Here is an 18,676-nt window from a genome sequence, read left to right on the forward strand (position 1 = left end):
CATACAAATCATAAGAAAGATGATGGGTCTATATATATTAATATCAAACAAAACAGACCTCATAATAAGAAATATTACTAAAGACAACTGGGGACTTCATAATGATAAAATGACCAATATATCGGGTAGGTATAACAATCATAAATATTGACGTGACTGATAACAAAGCTTCAAAACACATAAAGTAAAAACTAACAAAACTAAAATGAGAGATGAATGCACAATCATAGACTTTCACAAACTCTCAGAAATTGATAGAACTAGACAAAAATAATCAGTAAGAATGTAGAAAATCTAAACATTATTAATTACCTTATCCCAAATGATATTTCCAGAACACTAAACCCAATACCTGCAGAATATACACATTCCTTCAAGTCTACAGGGAATGTCTACCAATACAGACCATATAATGGGCCATTAACAATTCTCAATAATTCTTAAAATATTAAAAAATTCAAAATATTTTTAAATTGTTAAATTTATATTTATATTAATTACATTTATATAAATATAAATTTATATTATAAATTATAATATCTATTTATATATGAAATAATTATTTATATTATAAATACATATAAATTAACCTTATATTAATAAAATTAATGTTTAGAATATTTAAAAATTTAAATATTAATATTTAAAATAGTAAAATAGACTACATTCTTTTACTGCAAAGGAATTAAGTTAGAAATCAAAACTAAGGGGCGCCTGGGTGGCTCACTGGGTTAAGCCTCTGCCTTCAGCTCAGGTCATGATCCTAGGGTCCTGGGGTCAAGCCCCACATCAGGCTTTCTGCTCAACAGGGATCCTGCTTCCCCCTCTCTCTCTGCCTGCCTCTCTGCCTACTTGTGATCTCTCTCTGTCAAATAAATAAATACAATCTTAAAAAAAAAAAGAAATCAAAGGTAAATCAATAAGTAAAACATTTGGAATATCTGGAAATTTAAAACTCATTTTAAAATATTCATAAAAATCACAAAGTAAATTTAGAAAATATTTTGAACAAAATAATAATGAAAATTGGTAAACTGATAAAATAGAGTCCATCAAAATTTCAAATGTTTGTTCTCTGAGAAATACTGTCATGCCAAAATGAAAATGTTTTCCAAATATATATCTGATAAAGAACTGACACCTAGGGGTACCTGGGTGGCTCAGTGGGTTAAATCCTCTGCCTTTGGCTCAGGTCATGATCCCAGGGTCCTGGGATGAAGCCCTGCATCACATACGTTTCTCTGCTCAGCAGGGAGCATGTTTCCGCCCCCCCCCACCGCCTGCTTCTCTGCCTACTTGTGATCTCTGTCTGTCAAATAAATAAATAAAATCTTAAAAAAAAAAAAAGAACTGACACCTATTAACATATGAAGAAACTACAATAAGCAAAAACCCAATAAAATATGGGCCAAAATATTTAACAGACACTTAAAGAAGATAAGCAACCATCAACAAAGCACACAAAAACATTATCAATATCATTTGCAATTAAGGAAATGCAAATTACAACCAAAATTAAATACTACTTCCCATCATGTAGAATAGGTAAAATTAAAAAGACTCACAATACCAAGTACTGGCAAGGTTGCAGAATGGCTGCAACTCTCATACTTTCCTGGTGGTAATATGTATGCAATTATTCTAACAGAAATATTTTTATTCTGTCTCTCCAAAAATAAGCTAATCCAGCAAAAGGCAGTAAAAAAAAATGTTTTAATTGGCAACATATACCTGAAGCATATATTTTCATTAATTTTATACTGGTTTGGTACTTCTTAAATGAAATAAATTGTTGAGTAACTAAAAGTCAATTGCCACTTAAAAAAAACAATCAGTTCATGGATGAAACGACGAGACCCAATAAGCGGCTTCAGAGAACTTTCCACCACATTCATGGAATTCATCCAAAATGAAGAAGCAGCAGAAATCCAAGCACCTAGTCTGGTCTACCTTAGCTTGACAATCTTAAGGTCCTCCTTCCACTTTGAGTTCTGGGTCAGCCTCGGGAAAAAGGAGGCGGCCACAACCAACCTCTCTACTTGAGTGTCCGGACTGACCTTGACAAGTAGTTAACTAACAGAGTTACTTGCATGGGAAACCGGTCATCTTACACAGGCGGGGGTGGGGGGGTGGGGGGGAATAGGGTTGACCAGGAGTGGGGAGGGAGAGAAGTGGATTTGTTCCATCCTGGACAGGTGGAACAAACACACAGTATGCACAACGTTCAACAGCACAATCAGCCTTCTGAGCCCCGAGAAAAACACGTAACCCAGGAGAACAGCATGTCCATGGTGGTTCACCGGGAGACTATTCTTGCTAAAATTTAGGACTTCATAAGAACTGAAGGACAGGGCTGGGACCGCTTGGAGTAGAGATGTTGACAGCCTTTAAAAAATTCAATAAAGTATTAAAGAAAACGACTTTAAAGAAACAGACCAATCCCCAAGGCAAAATGGTCCTAGGATCACACTCACTTCTCGTCAGAGCCCCTAAAAATAAGTCCCAGTGTTTCACCCCGACCTTGTTATCATGGCCGACCTCCCCCTCCTCTGAGGTAATGTCTATAAATCTTGGCATCCCGTGTGCTTTTGCGCCACATGTCAGCTATTAGCGATGGTATTTTTCCTGACAGCTAATGGGTAGCCTTAAAGAAAAGAAATGAAGAGTGTCGTGCTTTGCAGAGTCATTTTACACCATTAGCAGCAATAAGCATTTATGCGGGACATGGTACTGCCTGGGAATCAAAAGGACACGTTTTTCACCCTATTTGCCAGTACAATGAGAAATGAGAAAATGAAATCCATACCTTGGGTTTACTTGGGTTTATTTACAGGATGGCTGAGTTAGTGACACTTTCTGTGCCAGAAGACTCTCTCCAAGGAATACATGTGCTGAGGGAGTCCTCGGTCGCAGGCAGACATCTAGGGGGCCTCCCCATCCCATCCCCTCCCCCCTCCCCAGGGCCGTGGGTCCCTTACCTTTCCTTTTGGTCGTGTAAAATCCAACAGCTGACCCATCCCGCCACAGAATCTTTGCTTGCTCCTTCACAGAGTGAGGTAAAAAAAACATGTCTCGGTCATCCAAATTTCTCTCCAGTCTTCCAAAAATAACGACATTTAGAATGAAAAGCACAATCCTTTCCCCAAATGACTGAACCTTTGAAGGGGAAAAAAAAAAAAAAAGAAGAAGAAGAAGAAGAAGAAACAAAGGAAGAACAAGCAAGTGAGAGCGGAAAATCACACACGATAAATTTTGCACTTGGAATCAACCCACACATCAGGGCCAGGTGTGTGCGCCACCATCACACGATTCCCCTCGTGCTCAAGAGCCAAAATGTGACTCACAGTTTCTCACCAAGGTTTTCACACCCCTGACCTTTCACACTCATCGGCCTCCAGGAGTGAGGGGCAGTCCCAGAGGGGCCTCCCTGGTCCCCAAGGCTACCTATGTGTAATGAATATAAGTAGACAGAAAAAAGTCCATTGCAGGTCAACAAAACAGGAAGTTACCTCCAGGGGGGTCAGGCAAGACATTTCAGCAGATCCCCTGGATGTGTCTAGAAATATACCCAATCCACCATTTTTTTTTTGAAGATTTTATTCATTTATTTGAGAGACAGAGATCACAAGTAGGCAGAGAGGCAGGCAGAGAGAGAGGAGGAAGCAGGCTCCCTCCTGAGCAGAGAGCCCCATGAGGGGCTCGATCCCAGGACCCTGGGATCATGACCTGAGCCGAAGGCAGAGGCTTAACCCAGTGAGCCACCCAGGCACCCCCACCATTTTTAATAACAGCCCCAGAATTCTGGCCCTCAGAAGGAGGGCAAAGAATTGGGGGGAATTAAAAAAAAAAAAAAAGAACTGGGAGGATCAATAGCTACATCAGAAACGTGATTTTTCAATGGCTTGTGACATAGTAGATTTGGAGCACATGCTACAGTCCCAATCCCAGAGAATTACCAGGAATCAAGGGCCATCTTGTTCTAAGGCTATCAAATGAAACCACTTCTTGCCCACCACAATGTCATGGCAGGTGAAGAAAGTATGTGGTCAAGGTCAGGCCCACACAGAGTTTTAGCATTAACAAGTCAAAATGAGGGGCGCCTGGGTGGCTCAGTGGGTTAAAGCCTCTACCTTCAGCTCCAGTCATGATCCCAAAGTCCTGGGATCAAGCCCCGAATCAGGCTCCCTGCTTAGCAGGGAGCCTGCTTCCTCCTCTGTCTCTCTCTGCCTGCCTCTCTGCCTGCTTGTGATCTTTATCTGTCAAATAAATAAATAAATAATCTTAAAAAAAAAAAAAACATCCAAATGACTTCATGGTCCTGTCTGTTAAAATTTTCTGCATTTGGAGAGCCGCCGGGGGGGGGGGGGGGGGACAAATACATAGCAAAAACGGAGGCCTCCGGCTTCTGCACCCAAAGCAGACATAACTAATCAATCCCACTCTATGTGGCTCAGCCTGGATAACGTCAGAGTCCTTCTACATGCACTCCTGTGGACAACCACAAGCCAGCACTAAATGTGATTCTTGACATGAACCAAATCAGCTATTGATCAAGGGACAGCACTGTTTTATTAGATTTTACTCTGGCAAGACATGTGTGACATGACAAGATTTTACCCTGACAAGACTATGCGACAGCCTACGTGTGGGGGTGTTTGTCCCCCATCCTATGCAGCACCATGGGATCAGCAATGCCATTGAATGAGCTGTGACTCCCACCCACAAGCTAGCATTTGATTCTCCCACCCGCTGGGGAGGTCCTGATTTATGGGTAAGGAAACAGAAACCCAAGGAGGGTAAGTGATCCATTTATTGATTTCCCCGTCTCATTCCAAAGAGGACTTATGACATCTGGACGAGGGCTCTGTCCGAGGCATCAGGCTCAAAACAACAGACCAGGGCCTTCCGGGTCTCAGGCTGGTCCCAACCCATGGTTGCCGCCAGCATCTTCACCCATTACAACTAAGGCTTTGGAAAAGGGAACTTTAATATAAATATATACACTTCGTTTTATATTGAATACTTAATCCTTATATTTTTATCATCATCATCATCATCAATCATTTGTGACCGTGACTTCTCAGCCTAGCTTTGCTGGGAGATCTTGAGCAATGCCCAACTTTCTGAGCCTCTCTTTCTCCCACTGATCAAGGGAGAAGATTGTCTGAGGCATCCTTAAAACACTTGTTTTGGGGAAGGATGGGTAAAAAAAAAAAAAAAAATACATTTGTTTTCAAATGCTCCGATAACAAAAAATAAGGCAGCTTGCTGCCCCCCTTACAAATGGCACAAAGTGTTCAGTGCCAATAAATCTATTAATTGGTCCAGAATGTAAAATAGTTCACCTTCATCTGGAGCCAAATCTTAAATGAGGAAAAGCTTTGTGAAAACCACACCAGCTCAGCTCTGAGAAGCTGCCGCAATTTTGTATCTCAGACAGTAGCAGCCAAACCCAGTTCAGACTTTGAAGAATCACTAGCTGGTGACAAAACCTGAGTGGGGTGATGTGGGAGGTTATATTTTTCAACTTACAAAACCAAAAAGTTCAGAGGAAAGCCAGAAGAGAAAAGCAGATTGCATCTGGCAGAAGGGAAATATCCAATCAAAAACTGGCAGGAGAAAAAGGAGAAAAGAAAATGCACTGAATTTATCCAATTTCATTACGGGGGGCGGGGGGAGAAATGTGTGTGATTCTGACTTAGAAACATTTCTGGAAACACAAAGCCGAGATGCAGTTCTAATCCCTCAATTAGGACCACTAATTATGTTAATAGAAAGAACATTAAGCATTTTTTTTTGTAATTTATGAAGAATAGTTGGCTAAGAAACAAAATATAATTAAAAGGGAAAAAAAAAGTCAAGACCCCAAATTCTTGGGGGATGGTTGGGGTAGATCGATCTTTACAACATGGTTCATTAAAAGCAAGTAACATCCAAGTTTCTTTCTGTTCACAACATAGGCCACATTTTTCAGAAAATATGGGGTTTCCCTCATCTAAACACAGAGGAATTGACACATGGAACAAGTGAATGCTCTTGTTCTGAAAAAAATAAAATAAATAAAATAAAATATGAAAGAATTATTTAAAGAGCATGTTAGACTCCTCCTGGCCATTCAAAACACCCAACCAGTAAATATCTCTGGCCCACCTGTGGGAAGGGTCCAGAACAGCGAGGCAAATGGGCCAGGCCACCCCACTGGGTACCTCACACTCATTGACTGAATCTCAAGCCACAGTTAAATCTGCTGGCGTGGGGGTGGGGAGGGGGAAACTTTTCAAAACAGTATCTACCCAGTCAATTAAAACCAGACCTGAAAGTATCCTGCTGTTTGCAACAATATGGATGTAACTAGAGGGCATTATACAAAGTGAAGTAAGTCAGACAAAGACAAATCCTGCATGATCTCATGTGCACATGAAATCTTAACAAAGCCCAACTCATCACAACAGAGAACAGAATGGTGGTTACCAGGGGCTGTGGGTGGGAGAAGAGAGATGTCGGTCAAAAGGTACAAACTTCCAATTATAAGATGAATAAGTTCTGGGAATCTAATATACAGCAGGGTAATTATAGCTAATAATACTGTATTATATTAAAGTTGCTAAGACAGTAGATCTTAAATGTTCTCATCACACACAAAAAAATGGTAATTATGTAATACAAAGCTGGTGTCAGCCAACACCACGGTGTCCATCATTTGGCGATACGTAAGTATACCAGATCAACACCTCCTGTGCCTCAAATTCACACAATGTTTATGTCAGATATATCTCAGTAAAGCTGGGGAGGGGAACAGGCATGCAAAAGACAACCCACAGACAGGAAAACAATATCTGTCAATCCAAAAAGGCAATGTGTGCAATAAGGAGTTGCATCCAGAATATATGAAAAATGTTTGTAACTCAACGGTCAGACGTCAAGTAACCCAATTAAAAAGTGGGCCAAGGATTTTAATAGATATTTTCCCAAAGGGGATATATGAATGGCCAATAAGTACATGAAAAAATGCGTCACAGCTTTGGCCATCAGAGCAATGCGGCTCAAGACCACAGTGAGATACCACTTCCCACCCAGTCAGATGGAGAGCATACAAAACCAGACAATAAACAAGTGACAGGATGGACATGGAGAGACGGAAGCCATCAGAGATTACCAGTGGGACTATTCGTGGTACACCTGCCGTGGAAAATAGTTCAGTGGTTCCTCAACAAGTTATATAGAGAATTACCATGTGACCAGCAACTCCACTCCTGGGTATATACCCAAGAGAATTGAAAATACATGTGCTCCCAAAAACTTGTACATAAATGTTCATGGTGCCGTTATTTGTAATGGCCAAAAGGTGGAAACAACACGTGTCAATCAACACATCCATGGATAAACACACATGTTCGAGCCATGCAGTGGGAAATGACCCAGCCATAAAAAGGAATGCGGCTCTAACACACACTACAGTGTGGGTGAACGATGAAGACATTACGCTCAGTGAGAGAAGCTGGACACAAAAGGCTATATATTATATGATTCTAGGAATCGCAATGTCCAGGAGAAACAAATCCACAGAGGCAGACTCCTTGCCAGGGGCTGGGGAAAGAGAGAAATGAGGTGTGACTGCTGATGGGTAAGGGGTTTCTTTTGGGGGCGATGAAAACATTCTAGAATTCAAGAGCAGTGACTGGGGCACAACTCTGTGCAAATACTGAAAATCACTGAACCGTACACTTTGAAAGGGTGAAATTTATAGGACATGAATTGTATCTCAATGAAGTTGTTGTTTGAAGGAAAATAAAACTGAATTTGGTTTTGTTTTTTTTTTATTCATTCAAGCGAGGGGGGGGGGGGACATATTATCAATTCCTTCTCTAAACCAGACCCAAAAGAATACTGGTCATTCACTCAGTATTTGTAGGTCCCAATGAGGGAGGTCAAGTGGAATTCCAGACCACTACAGACAGATCCACCATTTTAAGACTGCCAAGAAGCACCTATAGAATTAAGATAAATATGCCAATCAAATGAAAATGGGCAGACATGAAGCAAATAGTCTAAATTCTACACTAGTTACTACCTTTCTCGTCAGATCTGCAGTGGAGCAGATGCCACAGGGACCCTGAGGAGCTGCTGTGGCACCTGCCCTCACCCCTACCATCCTAGGTTTTGGCTTTACAACTGCTCCATAAAGCCACAGCCCATCCAAGACCTTCAGGCCTGACATCACAGAAACTGGAGTTTGTGTCCAACCCACTCACTCACTAGCTGTGTGGCTCGGCCTCAATTTCTTCATCTGCAAAACAGTACCTTGAGGATTCTAAAATTAGATAATCCCTGTAAAGAGTCTGAGAACACAGGCGAGTACCTAACACAATGTCTGACTCAGAGTGAGTACCAAAAAAATAATACTTGGACGCAATAAGCAAAAATTTTCCTACACACTAGAGCGACGACGGGGATTTAAGTTTTAAAATGAAGACACGAGAGGCCACTCAGGAAGGTAAGAGAGATCTGCCAATAGCCAGATGTCTGCGGCATACAGCCTTTTATTGCTATTTTCCTTACTGGCAGGGCATTCTAGATTGAATCGCATCCCCTGGAAAGATGTTCCAAGACCTAATATCCAGTACTTGGGGATGTGACTTATTTAGAAATAGTCTCTACAGATGATCAAGTGAACATGAGGTCATTGGGGGGGGGGGGGGTCCTAATCCAAAATGACTGGTGTCCATATAGAAACGGGGGGGATCTGGACAGAGGGAGATCCACACTGAGGGAAGATGATGTGAAGACATGCGGAGAAGGCCATCTCCAGGCCAAGGAACGCCTGAGGCCACCAGCAGCCAGGACAGAGTCCTGGAACACAGTCTCCCTCGTGGCCCTCAGAAGGAACCCTGATTTCGGGCTTATAGTCTCAGATGCTGGGAGACAACTCCTTTCTGCTGTTTCAGCACTCCCCCCGCCCCCATCTGTGAAACTTTGTTTCTTGCAGCCAGGGAAGATGAGTCCACAGAGGCCAAGTACTTTCGATCATTAACATGATAATCAACACACTGACTTTAAAACCTGTTTTGCAGTATCTGTTCCTCACCTTCATCAGACCTTCTCTGGCAGGATCAGAGGTTCGTAGGACATCTTCAGTGGGCCACCAGGACTCCTTTATGTAAACAGCCACCACTAGAGAGAAAACCAAGAAAAAATTAAGCCAGCCGGCCACAGCCACCCCGGGGGCCGGTTCAACAGAGCGTGGCCATTGTCAAGGTGCAAAGGACAAGTACGTGTGGGCAAGGCAGGTGATTTTTCTAGAGCTTAGTTCTCTGAGAGCACTGACCAGGACGGAGTGGCCACTCTCACCCAAAGAGGACTTCACTGAGGTCTTCACAGATGGCCTGCTGCCGCCTCCAAAACTACAAGTGCGTCTCCCGATGAGACTGGGCAAAAAGTGCTACACAACAACACGGACAAATTCAATGGAAAAGAGGGGCGCCTGGGGGCCTCAGTCGTTAAGTGTCTGCCTTTGGCTTGGATCCTGGTCCCAGGGTCCTGGGATTAAGCACCCCCATCAGGCTCCTTGCTCCGCGGGAAGCTTGCTTCTCTCTCTCCCACTCCCCCCACTTGTGTTCCTGCCCTTGCTATCTCTCTCTCTATCAAATAAATAAACAAAATCTTTTTTTTTTTTAAATCGATGGAAAAGAATCACATTTGTTTTTCAAAGTCTGGTTACGTGCCACAACTCAGAACTCCCCATGCAGTCAAATCCGACATTATCAAAGGGCATTGAGCACAGAATCTTCTAATTTTTTTTTAAAGATTTTATTTATTTGATTGAGAGAAAGCATGAGCAGGGGGAGGGGCAGAGGGAGAGAGAGAAGTAGACTCCCCTGCTGAGCAGGGAGCCTGACATGGGGCTCGATCCCATGACCCGGAAATCGTAAGAGGAGCTGAAGGCAGACTCTTAACCAACTGAGCCACCCAGGCGCCCCATGAGCACAGAATCTTCTTATGGCTCTCTGCACCAGGCCTGGAACTGTCTCCTTTTCCATGATTTTTTTTTCCCTTCTCACAGTGAAACTGCCACCTGTGTTTTTCTGAGGAGGACACTGACACCCTGAGCAGTAAGTAGCTTGAAGGCAGCCAGCAAGGGGGGCCTGAGGTAGGTCCACCCCCGAGCCATGGACTCCAAGTGCAGTGCTCTCTTGCAGAGGCCAGAAATGAGTCACGGGTTAGGAAATGGGTGAACCCTGCAGGGGTGGGGGGTGCCTTTGAATAAGGAGGCTCTCTTGCAAAAGGAAGAGAGACACCTCCTCCCCCCACTCCTGCCCCCATCCCAGTCTAGATAGTCCCTGAAGCTTCTGGATTCTGCCCATTCCACGTTTGGGCATCAGTCCTGCTATGGTAGAGGTAACCTTGGAACAACCACAACCTCACAAAGCCCCAAGCTCCTCATCAGTGTTGCCCAAACTGATCCCCCGAGGTGGCTGACAAGTTCCGATGAAGATGGGGTGTGAAACACCCACCACAGAGCCCGGTGTGCCAAACGCGCTCGGTGACAGCTGATAAATGTCACCTCTCCCCTCTTTCCCCCAGCCCCACCCACGCCGCTGCCACCAAATCAACGAGCTCCACCTGCTGCCTCGTGATGAGCTCTGTCCCCTCCTCCCCAGCCCCAGATGCCAGCAGGGTCCTGCCACCATCCACAGAAGACTGGGATGGTACCTCACCTGGTCCCCTGCCTCAGTCTCCCCCTCTGATCCATCCTAACCGAGTGGCCGCTCCAAAGGCACATCCAGTCATAGCCTCTGCCTCTTGTCTCTCAGCCGGGCAGCCCTCCTTTCCTTGCTTAGGGACTCCATTTAAACAGCAAAGTTACTTTGGTTGTTTTCTTGTATGTTTGTTTTTATTTAATTAAGATCATTTTTTACAGCAGTTTTAGGTGCACAGCAAAACTGAAAAGAAGGTACAGAGACTTCCCACATGCCCGTACATATCACGTCCCCCAGTGTCAGCATCTGCCCCAGAGTAACTGGGGCATTTGTTACATTTGTAACATTTGTTACGAGATGAACCTACACGGACACATCAGAGTCAAAGCCCATAATCTGCATTACAGTCCACTCTTGTTCTACATTCTATGGGTTTGGGCAAATATGTAATGACATGCATCTACCATTATGGATAGATTATCATATACATCATAATTTTCACTGCCCTAAAAGTCCTCTGGTCTCCATCTATTAAACCCCTGCTCTCACCCCCCACTCCACCCCTGGGAACGACTGACTTTTTTTATTTTTGGTCTCTATACTTTTGCCTTTTCCAGAATGTCATTTAATTGGAATCATACGGTCTGTAGCCCTTTTCAGATTGCCTTCTTTCGCTTAGTAATATACTGTTAAGTTTCCTCCCTGTCTTTGCCTGGCTAGAGATCTCAAAAGTCTTTTTAGCACTGAAAAATATTCCATTGTCTGGATGTACCACAATTTCTCTTCTGGTATCTTTTTTCCACCCGCTCTCATAAAAATTGCCATTTTTACACCAACTTCTCAAGCCACGTGTCTGAGCCTGAGCCACATGATAAAAAGATGCACATTCCCAGTCAAATCATTTTAGCTGAAGATGTGTAGGAAAATATCATGGAACAGGAAACAAGAGTTACTTGAATACTTATATAAGGCTCAAGACTTTTCAACTCATTTTGTGGGCCAATGAGGTTAAGTTTGCTACCACTTTCTTCCCTATTTCTGTCTGCTCCTTGAGGAACTTTAGTAGAAAATTCTGTGAAGACCAGGTTACAACGACATCAGTCAGTGATTAAGCGTGATCTCTGCCCAGCCAGCCTCTCTTCCCCAAAGACATGTCAGTTTCATCTCACTGGTAAATTATATCATCAACAATAGTTCCAAAGTTGATTGAGCTGGCTGAGAGAGAAGGGCCAATTAAATGCTTGACACCTGCCTTCATTTATTCCATTCAATTCATGTTCGAAATGGCACCTACTAGAACTTACAGGAGGTTTATAAAGCCATAAGGATTATTTTCCTGCTTAACAAGGTGAATCGATAAAAGATGTTCCATTTACTAATACAGTCTATTGCTATAATACAGATGTTCAATTTGCTAAGACAGTTTCAAACAGGACACGTGTTACGATTTGGCATTTGTGTGGTGCCTTGCAAGTTTCACGGTGTTCTGCAGAGCATTAATTAGTCACACAAGTTGTCACAAAATAGATTGAACTGTTTTTTTTTGGGTTTTTTTTTGTTTTTTTTTTTCAAAACGTATCTGAAGCTGGTAAGGATATATAACAACGAAGGGGAAGTCAAATCAAATTTAACAGGCCTAAAATAAATTGTCCTCCAAACCAAGTCTTGAAAAAAAAGCCAGAATCAGCCTTCTGGAAACCAGTAGCTTTTGATCAGAGAAGCATAATACCCAGTCAAGAGGAAACAGTAGGAAAGAACGGTGGCAGAGGCCTGGGAGAGAGGCTGTATCCAGCTCAGTGAGGACAAAGGACAGATTCTGGGGACTTTGACAGGCACTATAGGGCCAGCCTCAGGGCACCACTGAGACCCTGAAGCCAGCTAGTTCCAAGAGTTAGAAAGTAGAAGCCACGCCATCTGTGGTTTTAAAAGGAAAAAAAAAAAATGATCAGTCTCCTCTAGGCTTTCTCCCATCCAGGGCCAGAGCAGAGACCGGACACTCACAGAAGGCTGTCCAGTGGTGACAACAGTCAACAGGGCACTAAGAGTTAAAAGCCAGCCTCGCTGCATTTATTTAATTTACCTACCCCCCCTGAGTGAAAGGCGATGTGGATGACGGAGAAATGTCAGTAATGGAGTCTCTTCTGTGACATTCCAAAGTTTCCCAAACAACTTAAGACTGTGAGGTTGCCTAAGGCTAAGTCCCAGTGGCCTTGCTTCTCTGAAGCTCAGCGTGATCAACTCTATTCAGCTACCCATGGCCGAGTCCCTGAATGTGTGAACAGTGCTGTCCGTCCCAAGGCCCCAGCAGCAGATGAATCAGTCCCCATCCTTGCCCCTGGGGGGTGGCAGGCTGCAGAGGAAGAGAATGAGCAATAATCAAGTTGCTCCAGTATAGGCTGGGGACATGAAAGGTGCTGAACTCGAGATGGGAACCAACGTGTCACCAGAGGAGAGGCAATTCTGTGGAAGGGTATTAGAAAAGCATTCCTGGGGATTTCACACAGCTCGGGTTCTGGATCAATGGGTAAGCTTTCAACAGGCAGAGACAGCAGACAAGGGCAATACAGGCAGGGTAACCCGTGAGCAGAGGCACAGAGCCCTACAAGTCCAAGGCCACACTGAGGGCATCGCAACAACAGGGATAGCTAGAATGAGGCCTACACAATGGAAAGACGGGGCTGCAAACTTTGATTACAAGGAAGTTTCAGAATACAAAGCTAATATACAAAAGCCAACTGCTTTCCTAAATACCAGTCATGAACAAGTGGAATTTGAAATTAAAAAACACAACAGTATTCACATCAACACTCCCAAAAATGAAATACTTCAGTATAAATCTAACAAAATTTGTACAAGATCTACAAGAAAAATTACAAAACACTGAAAAACAAAGTCAAAGAACAAATAAAGAGATATCCTATGTTCATGGATATGATGACTCAATATTGTCAAGATGTTAGTTCTTTCCAGTTGGTTCGATGGATTCAATGCCATCCCAATCAAAATCCCAACAAGTTATTTTGTGGATATCAACACACTGATCCTAAAGTTTATACAGAGAGGCAAAAGACCCAGGATAGCCAACATGAGGTTGAAAGAGAACAAATTTGGAGGAATGACACTACCCAACTTCAAGACTTACTATAAAGCTACAATAATCAAGACAGTGTGGTTTGGTGAAAGAAGAGACAAAAAGATCAATGGAACAGAATGAAGATCCCACAAAAATGAACTATTGGGACTTCATCAAGATCAAAAGCTTTTGCACAGCAAAGGAAACAGTTAACAAAACCAAAAGAAAACTGACAGAATGGGAGAAGATATTTGCAATTGACATATCAGATAAAGGGCTAGTATCCAAAATCTATAAAGAACTTATCAAACTCATCACCCAAAGAACAAATAATCCAATCAAGAAATGGGCAGAGGACATGAACAGACATTTCTGCAAAGAAGACATCCAGATGGCCAACAGACACATGAAAAAGTGCTCCACATCACTCAGCATCAGGGAAATACAAATCAAAACCACAATGAGATACCACCTCACACCAGTCAGAATGGCTAAAATTAACAAGTTAGGGAATGACAGATGCCGGCGAGGATGTGGAGAAAGGGGAACCCTCCTACACTGTTGGTGGGAATGCGAGCTGGTGCAACCACTCTGGAAAACAGCATGGAGGATCCTCAAAAAGTTGAAAATAGAGTTACCCTATGACCCAGCAATCGCACTACTGAGTATTTACTCTAAAGATGCAAATGTAGTGATCTGAAGGGGCACGTGCACCCGAATGTTTATAGCAGCAATGTCCACAATAGCCAAACTATGGAAAGAACCTAGATGTCCATCAACAGATGAATGGATAAAGAAGATGTGGTATATATATGCAATGGAATACTATGCAGCCATCAAAAGAAATGAAATCTTGCCATTTGCGACGACGTGGATGGAACTAGAGGGTATTATGCTGAGCGAAATAAGTGAAATAAGCGAAATCAGGGAAAGACAATTATCATATGATCTCCCTGATATGAGGAAGTTGAGAGGCAATGTGGGGGATTTGGGGGGTAGGAAAGGAATAAACGAAACACGATGGGATCAGGAGGGAGACAAACCATAAGAGACTCTTAATCTCACAAAACAAACTGAGGGTTGCCACGGGGAGGGAGGTAGGGAGAGGGTGATTGGTTATGGACATTAGGGAAGGTATGTGCTATGGTGAGTGCTGTGAAGTATAAACCTGGCGATTCACAGACCTGTACCCCTGGGGCTAATAATACATTGTATATTAATAAAAAATAAATATAGAAAACTGACTTTTATATAGTCACTTTTATATAGTAAATATAGTCAACTGACTTTTGACAAAGGAGCAAAGGCAATACAATGGAACAAAGAAAGTCTTTCCAACCTACGGTGCTAGAACAACTGGACATCCACACACATAAAAATGAAGCTAGATATAGACCTCTTACCCTTCACAAACACCACCTCAAAAAAATGTAAGCATCATGCATTCCCTGATCTCTAACGGACTTCACTGCCTACAAATAAAATGACACAAAGCATTTAGATGTGGCCCCATCCACCTGTGTAGGGAAAAGATTACAGACTTCAGAACCAGATGGGGCTCAAATTCCGGCTTCTCCCACTACTGATTATGTGACCTTGACCCCCTCCCCAAGCCTAAAGTCCCCCACCTGTCAAGTGGAGACCAGAACATCCTCTCACCTGGTCATTATGCAGGTTAGGTGAAAGAGCTCACTTCCTCAAACTGCTTTTCCTAACATGTCTGAAGCTTGTCAGTGGTTTCCAGAAACTTCCTCCACTTGCTTCAAGTGGTGCTCTGGGGTTTGGAAGAAGGATGAAAAGCCCTTTGTTATTTGTTGGCTTTTGTCAGCGAGACAATGGAAACTGCTTCATAACATTCCCATCTCCTCCTGGGAACTCCCATTCCAAACTTTCTGTTCTGGTTTGCACAGAAATGTCTGTCTTTCTCCCCCGCAGCTTGACTACTGCAGTCCTGTCTCCTCCTTCAAGAGGATATAAGTTTCCACATTGAGATACCACTTTACACCAGTTAAAATGGCCAAAATTAGCAAGACAGGAAACAACAAGTGTTGGAGAGGATGTGGAGAAAGGGGAACCCTCTTCCACTGTTGGTGGGAATGCAAGTTGGTGCAGCCACTTTGGAGAACAGTGTGGAGATTCCTTAAGAAATTAAAAATAGATTTCCCTATAACCCTGCAATTGCACTACTGGGTATTTACCCCAAAGATACAGATGTAGTGAAAAGAAGGGCCATCTGTACCCCAATGTTTATAGCAGCAATGGCCACGGTCGCCAAACTGTGGAAAGAACCAAGATGCCCTTCAACGGATGAATGGATAAGGAAGATGTGGTCCATATACACTATGGAGTATTATGCCTCCATCAGAAAGGATGAATACCCAACTTCTGTAGCAACATGGACGGGACTGGAAGAGATTATGCTGAGTGAAATAAGTCAAGCAGAGAGAGTCAAGTATCATATGGTTTCACTTATTTGTGGAGCATAAGAAATAACATGGAGGACATGGGGAGATGGAGAGGAGAAGGGAGTTGAGGGAAATTGGAGGGGGAGATGAACCATGAGATACTATGGACTCTGAAAAACAGGGTTTTGAAGGGGCGGGGGGGGTGGGAGGTTGGGGGAGCCAGGTGGTGGGCATTATGGAGGGCACGTATTGCATGGAGCACTGGGTGTAGTGCATAAACAATGAATTCTGTTATGCTGAAAAGAAATTTAAAAAAAAATAAAATAAAACACTGATTTATAAAGGGAAAAAAAAGCTCATAACAAAAAAAAAAAAAAAAGAAAAGAAAAGAAAACCATTCTGTTTACTTTGCAAAAGATTTGCACCCGCTTCAATCTTTTAAACTTCTCTAGAACTTTTGGGTCTGGCATCAGCATTACTGACAATAGACAGTGGAGAAAAAGGGAAAGAGATGGTTTCTTAGTGAGTTGGAGAACTAAGGCTTGAACCTGAAGAAGGTTCATACATGGCAGAGAAGATAGGACTATACACTTCCATTGACCATGTCAAGATTGGTGCCAGGAGTTAATTTTATTTAATCCTGAGCAAAGTCTCTTGAGGTTGAGACTACCATCAATATGAATGCAGATAGTTGCTGTTGATAAAACAAGTTTCAGAGATTTAAGGTAATTCTTTGGATTTCTTGTATTAACATAGATGGTAAACAGATGCAGATACTTCTATATGAAATTTCTATTTAAAAAGAATCTTATCTTGGGGCACCTGGGTGGCTCAGTGGGTTAAGCCTCTGCCTTCAGCTCAGGTCATGATCTCAGGGTCCTGGGATCGAGCCCCACATCAGGCTCTCCGCTCAGCAGGAAGCCTGCTTCCTCCTCTCTCTCTCTGCCTGCCTCTCTGCCTACTTGTGCTCTCTCTCTCTCTCTGTGTCAAATAAATGAAAAAACAAAACTTTTAAAAAATAAAAATTAAAAAATAAATAAATAAAAATAAAAAAAATAAAAAGAATCTTATCTTAACACTAAATATTTTAGGCAACAATTAGGAAATAACAAATGGTTATTTTTAACTACTCAATACTAAATAGAAATTAAAAGAAAAATTTTAAAGCTATTGATTAAAAATGCACTATTAATGAAACCGCGTCAAGAATACATGCACATTATTTAAGCCTAAGTAAATTGGGTAGTGCTTCTATATTGTCATTTCAAGATATTTCTTGTTTCCTCTCATTTTCAGTCTTAATCATATTTTCTCTTGTTCTTGCAACCATCGATTTTTAATCAACAGTGTAGAGAATACACACATCACTTCCAGATCCTCTCAATGAACTCTAACCCATGTCCTGCCCCCATACCAAAGTTGCCCTAGGTGGTTTTGCTTACAAAGATCAACCTTCTCTTTATTACCTCCTCTGTAAATTGCTTTGTAAATGTATATATTCAGTTTATTCCTACATCATAATGAGGAAGTTCCTCTAAATAATGGCATTTATAAATAATTTGCATATTACCATTTTTATTTTAGTTTAAGAATATTTAATAAGCATTATCTATATTACAGATATTATTTTCCCTGTTTTCCATGTTCGTATTCAGTTGCAAATAAAATTTGAAAAACCTCTCAAAAAAAAAAAAAAAAGAGGTTATAGGTTTCTACCCACCACATCTTCTCATGCCAGCTCCTTTTTCTGTCAGGGAGTGTGAAGCTGACTACCGCATCCTTCTCCTTCCATGATGCTTAAGACATACACTTGACCCCACTGGGTACCTCTCAACAAAACTTTTAAACCTTTCATCTTGCCTACTAAGAATTCTTAAAAGAGCTATCAGAAGAGACCCCGAATTGCTAGGGAAATGTTGGAAAAGAGAAACAAAACTGGCGGCATCACATTGCCTGATTTCAAGCTTTACTACAAAGCTGTGATCACTAAGACAGCATGGTACTGGCATGAAAACAGACACATAGACCAGTGGAACAGAGTAGAGAGCCCAGATATGGACCCTCAACTCTATGGTCAAATAATCTTCCACAAAGCAGGAAAAAATATACAGTGGAAAAAAGACCGTCTCTTCAATAAATGGTGCTGGGAAAACTGGACAGCTATATGTAGAAGAATGAAACTCGAACATTCTCTTACACCGTACACAAAGATAAATTCGAAATGCATAAAAGACCTCAACATGACACAGGAATCCATCAGAATCCTAGAGGAGAACATAGATATCAGCCACAGCAACTTCTTTCAAGATATGTCTCCAAAGTCAAAAGAAACAAAAGTGAAAATGAACTTTTGGGACTTCATCAAGATCAAAAGCTTCTGCACAGCAAAGGAAACAGTCAACAAAACAAAGAGGCAACCCACAGAATGGGCGAAGATATTTGCAAATGATAGTACAGACACAAGGCTGATATCCAGGATCTATAAAGAACTTCTCAAACTC

General features: G+C 42.2%; 1 protein-coding gene across 1 annotated transcript in view; it reads right to left on the bottom strand.

Annotated features, from left to right (window-relative positions):
• Positions 1–18,676, bottom strand: part of LOC308345351 (protein FAM169B-like) — an 87,773-nt gene that overhangs the window by 30,197 nt on the left and 38,900 nt on the right. Inside the window, exons 4-5 of the mRNA XM_080807413.1 lie at positions 9,086–9,171; positions 2,979–3,156 (exon numbers count right to left, since the gene is read on the bottom strand). Of these exons, the coding sequence (XP_080663539.1) occupies positions 2,979–3,156; positions 9,086–9,171 (264 nt within the window). The remainder of the gene's footprint in view (positions 1–2,978; positions 3,157–9,085; positions 9,172–18,676) is intronic.

Source organism: Martes martes (genome assembly GCF_963455335.1).
Source record: "Martes martes genome assembly, chromosome: 7".
Classification (NCBI taxonomy): domain Eukaryota; kingdom Metazoa; phylum Chordata; class Mammalia; order Carnivora; family Mustelidae; genus Martes; species Martes martes.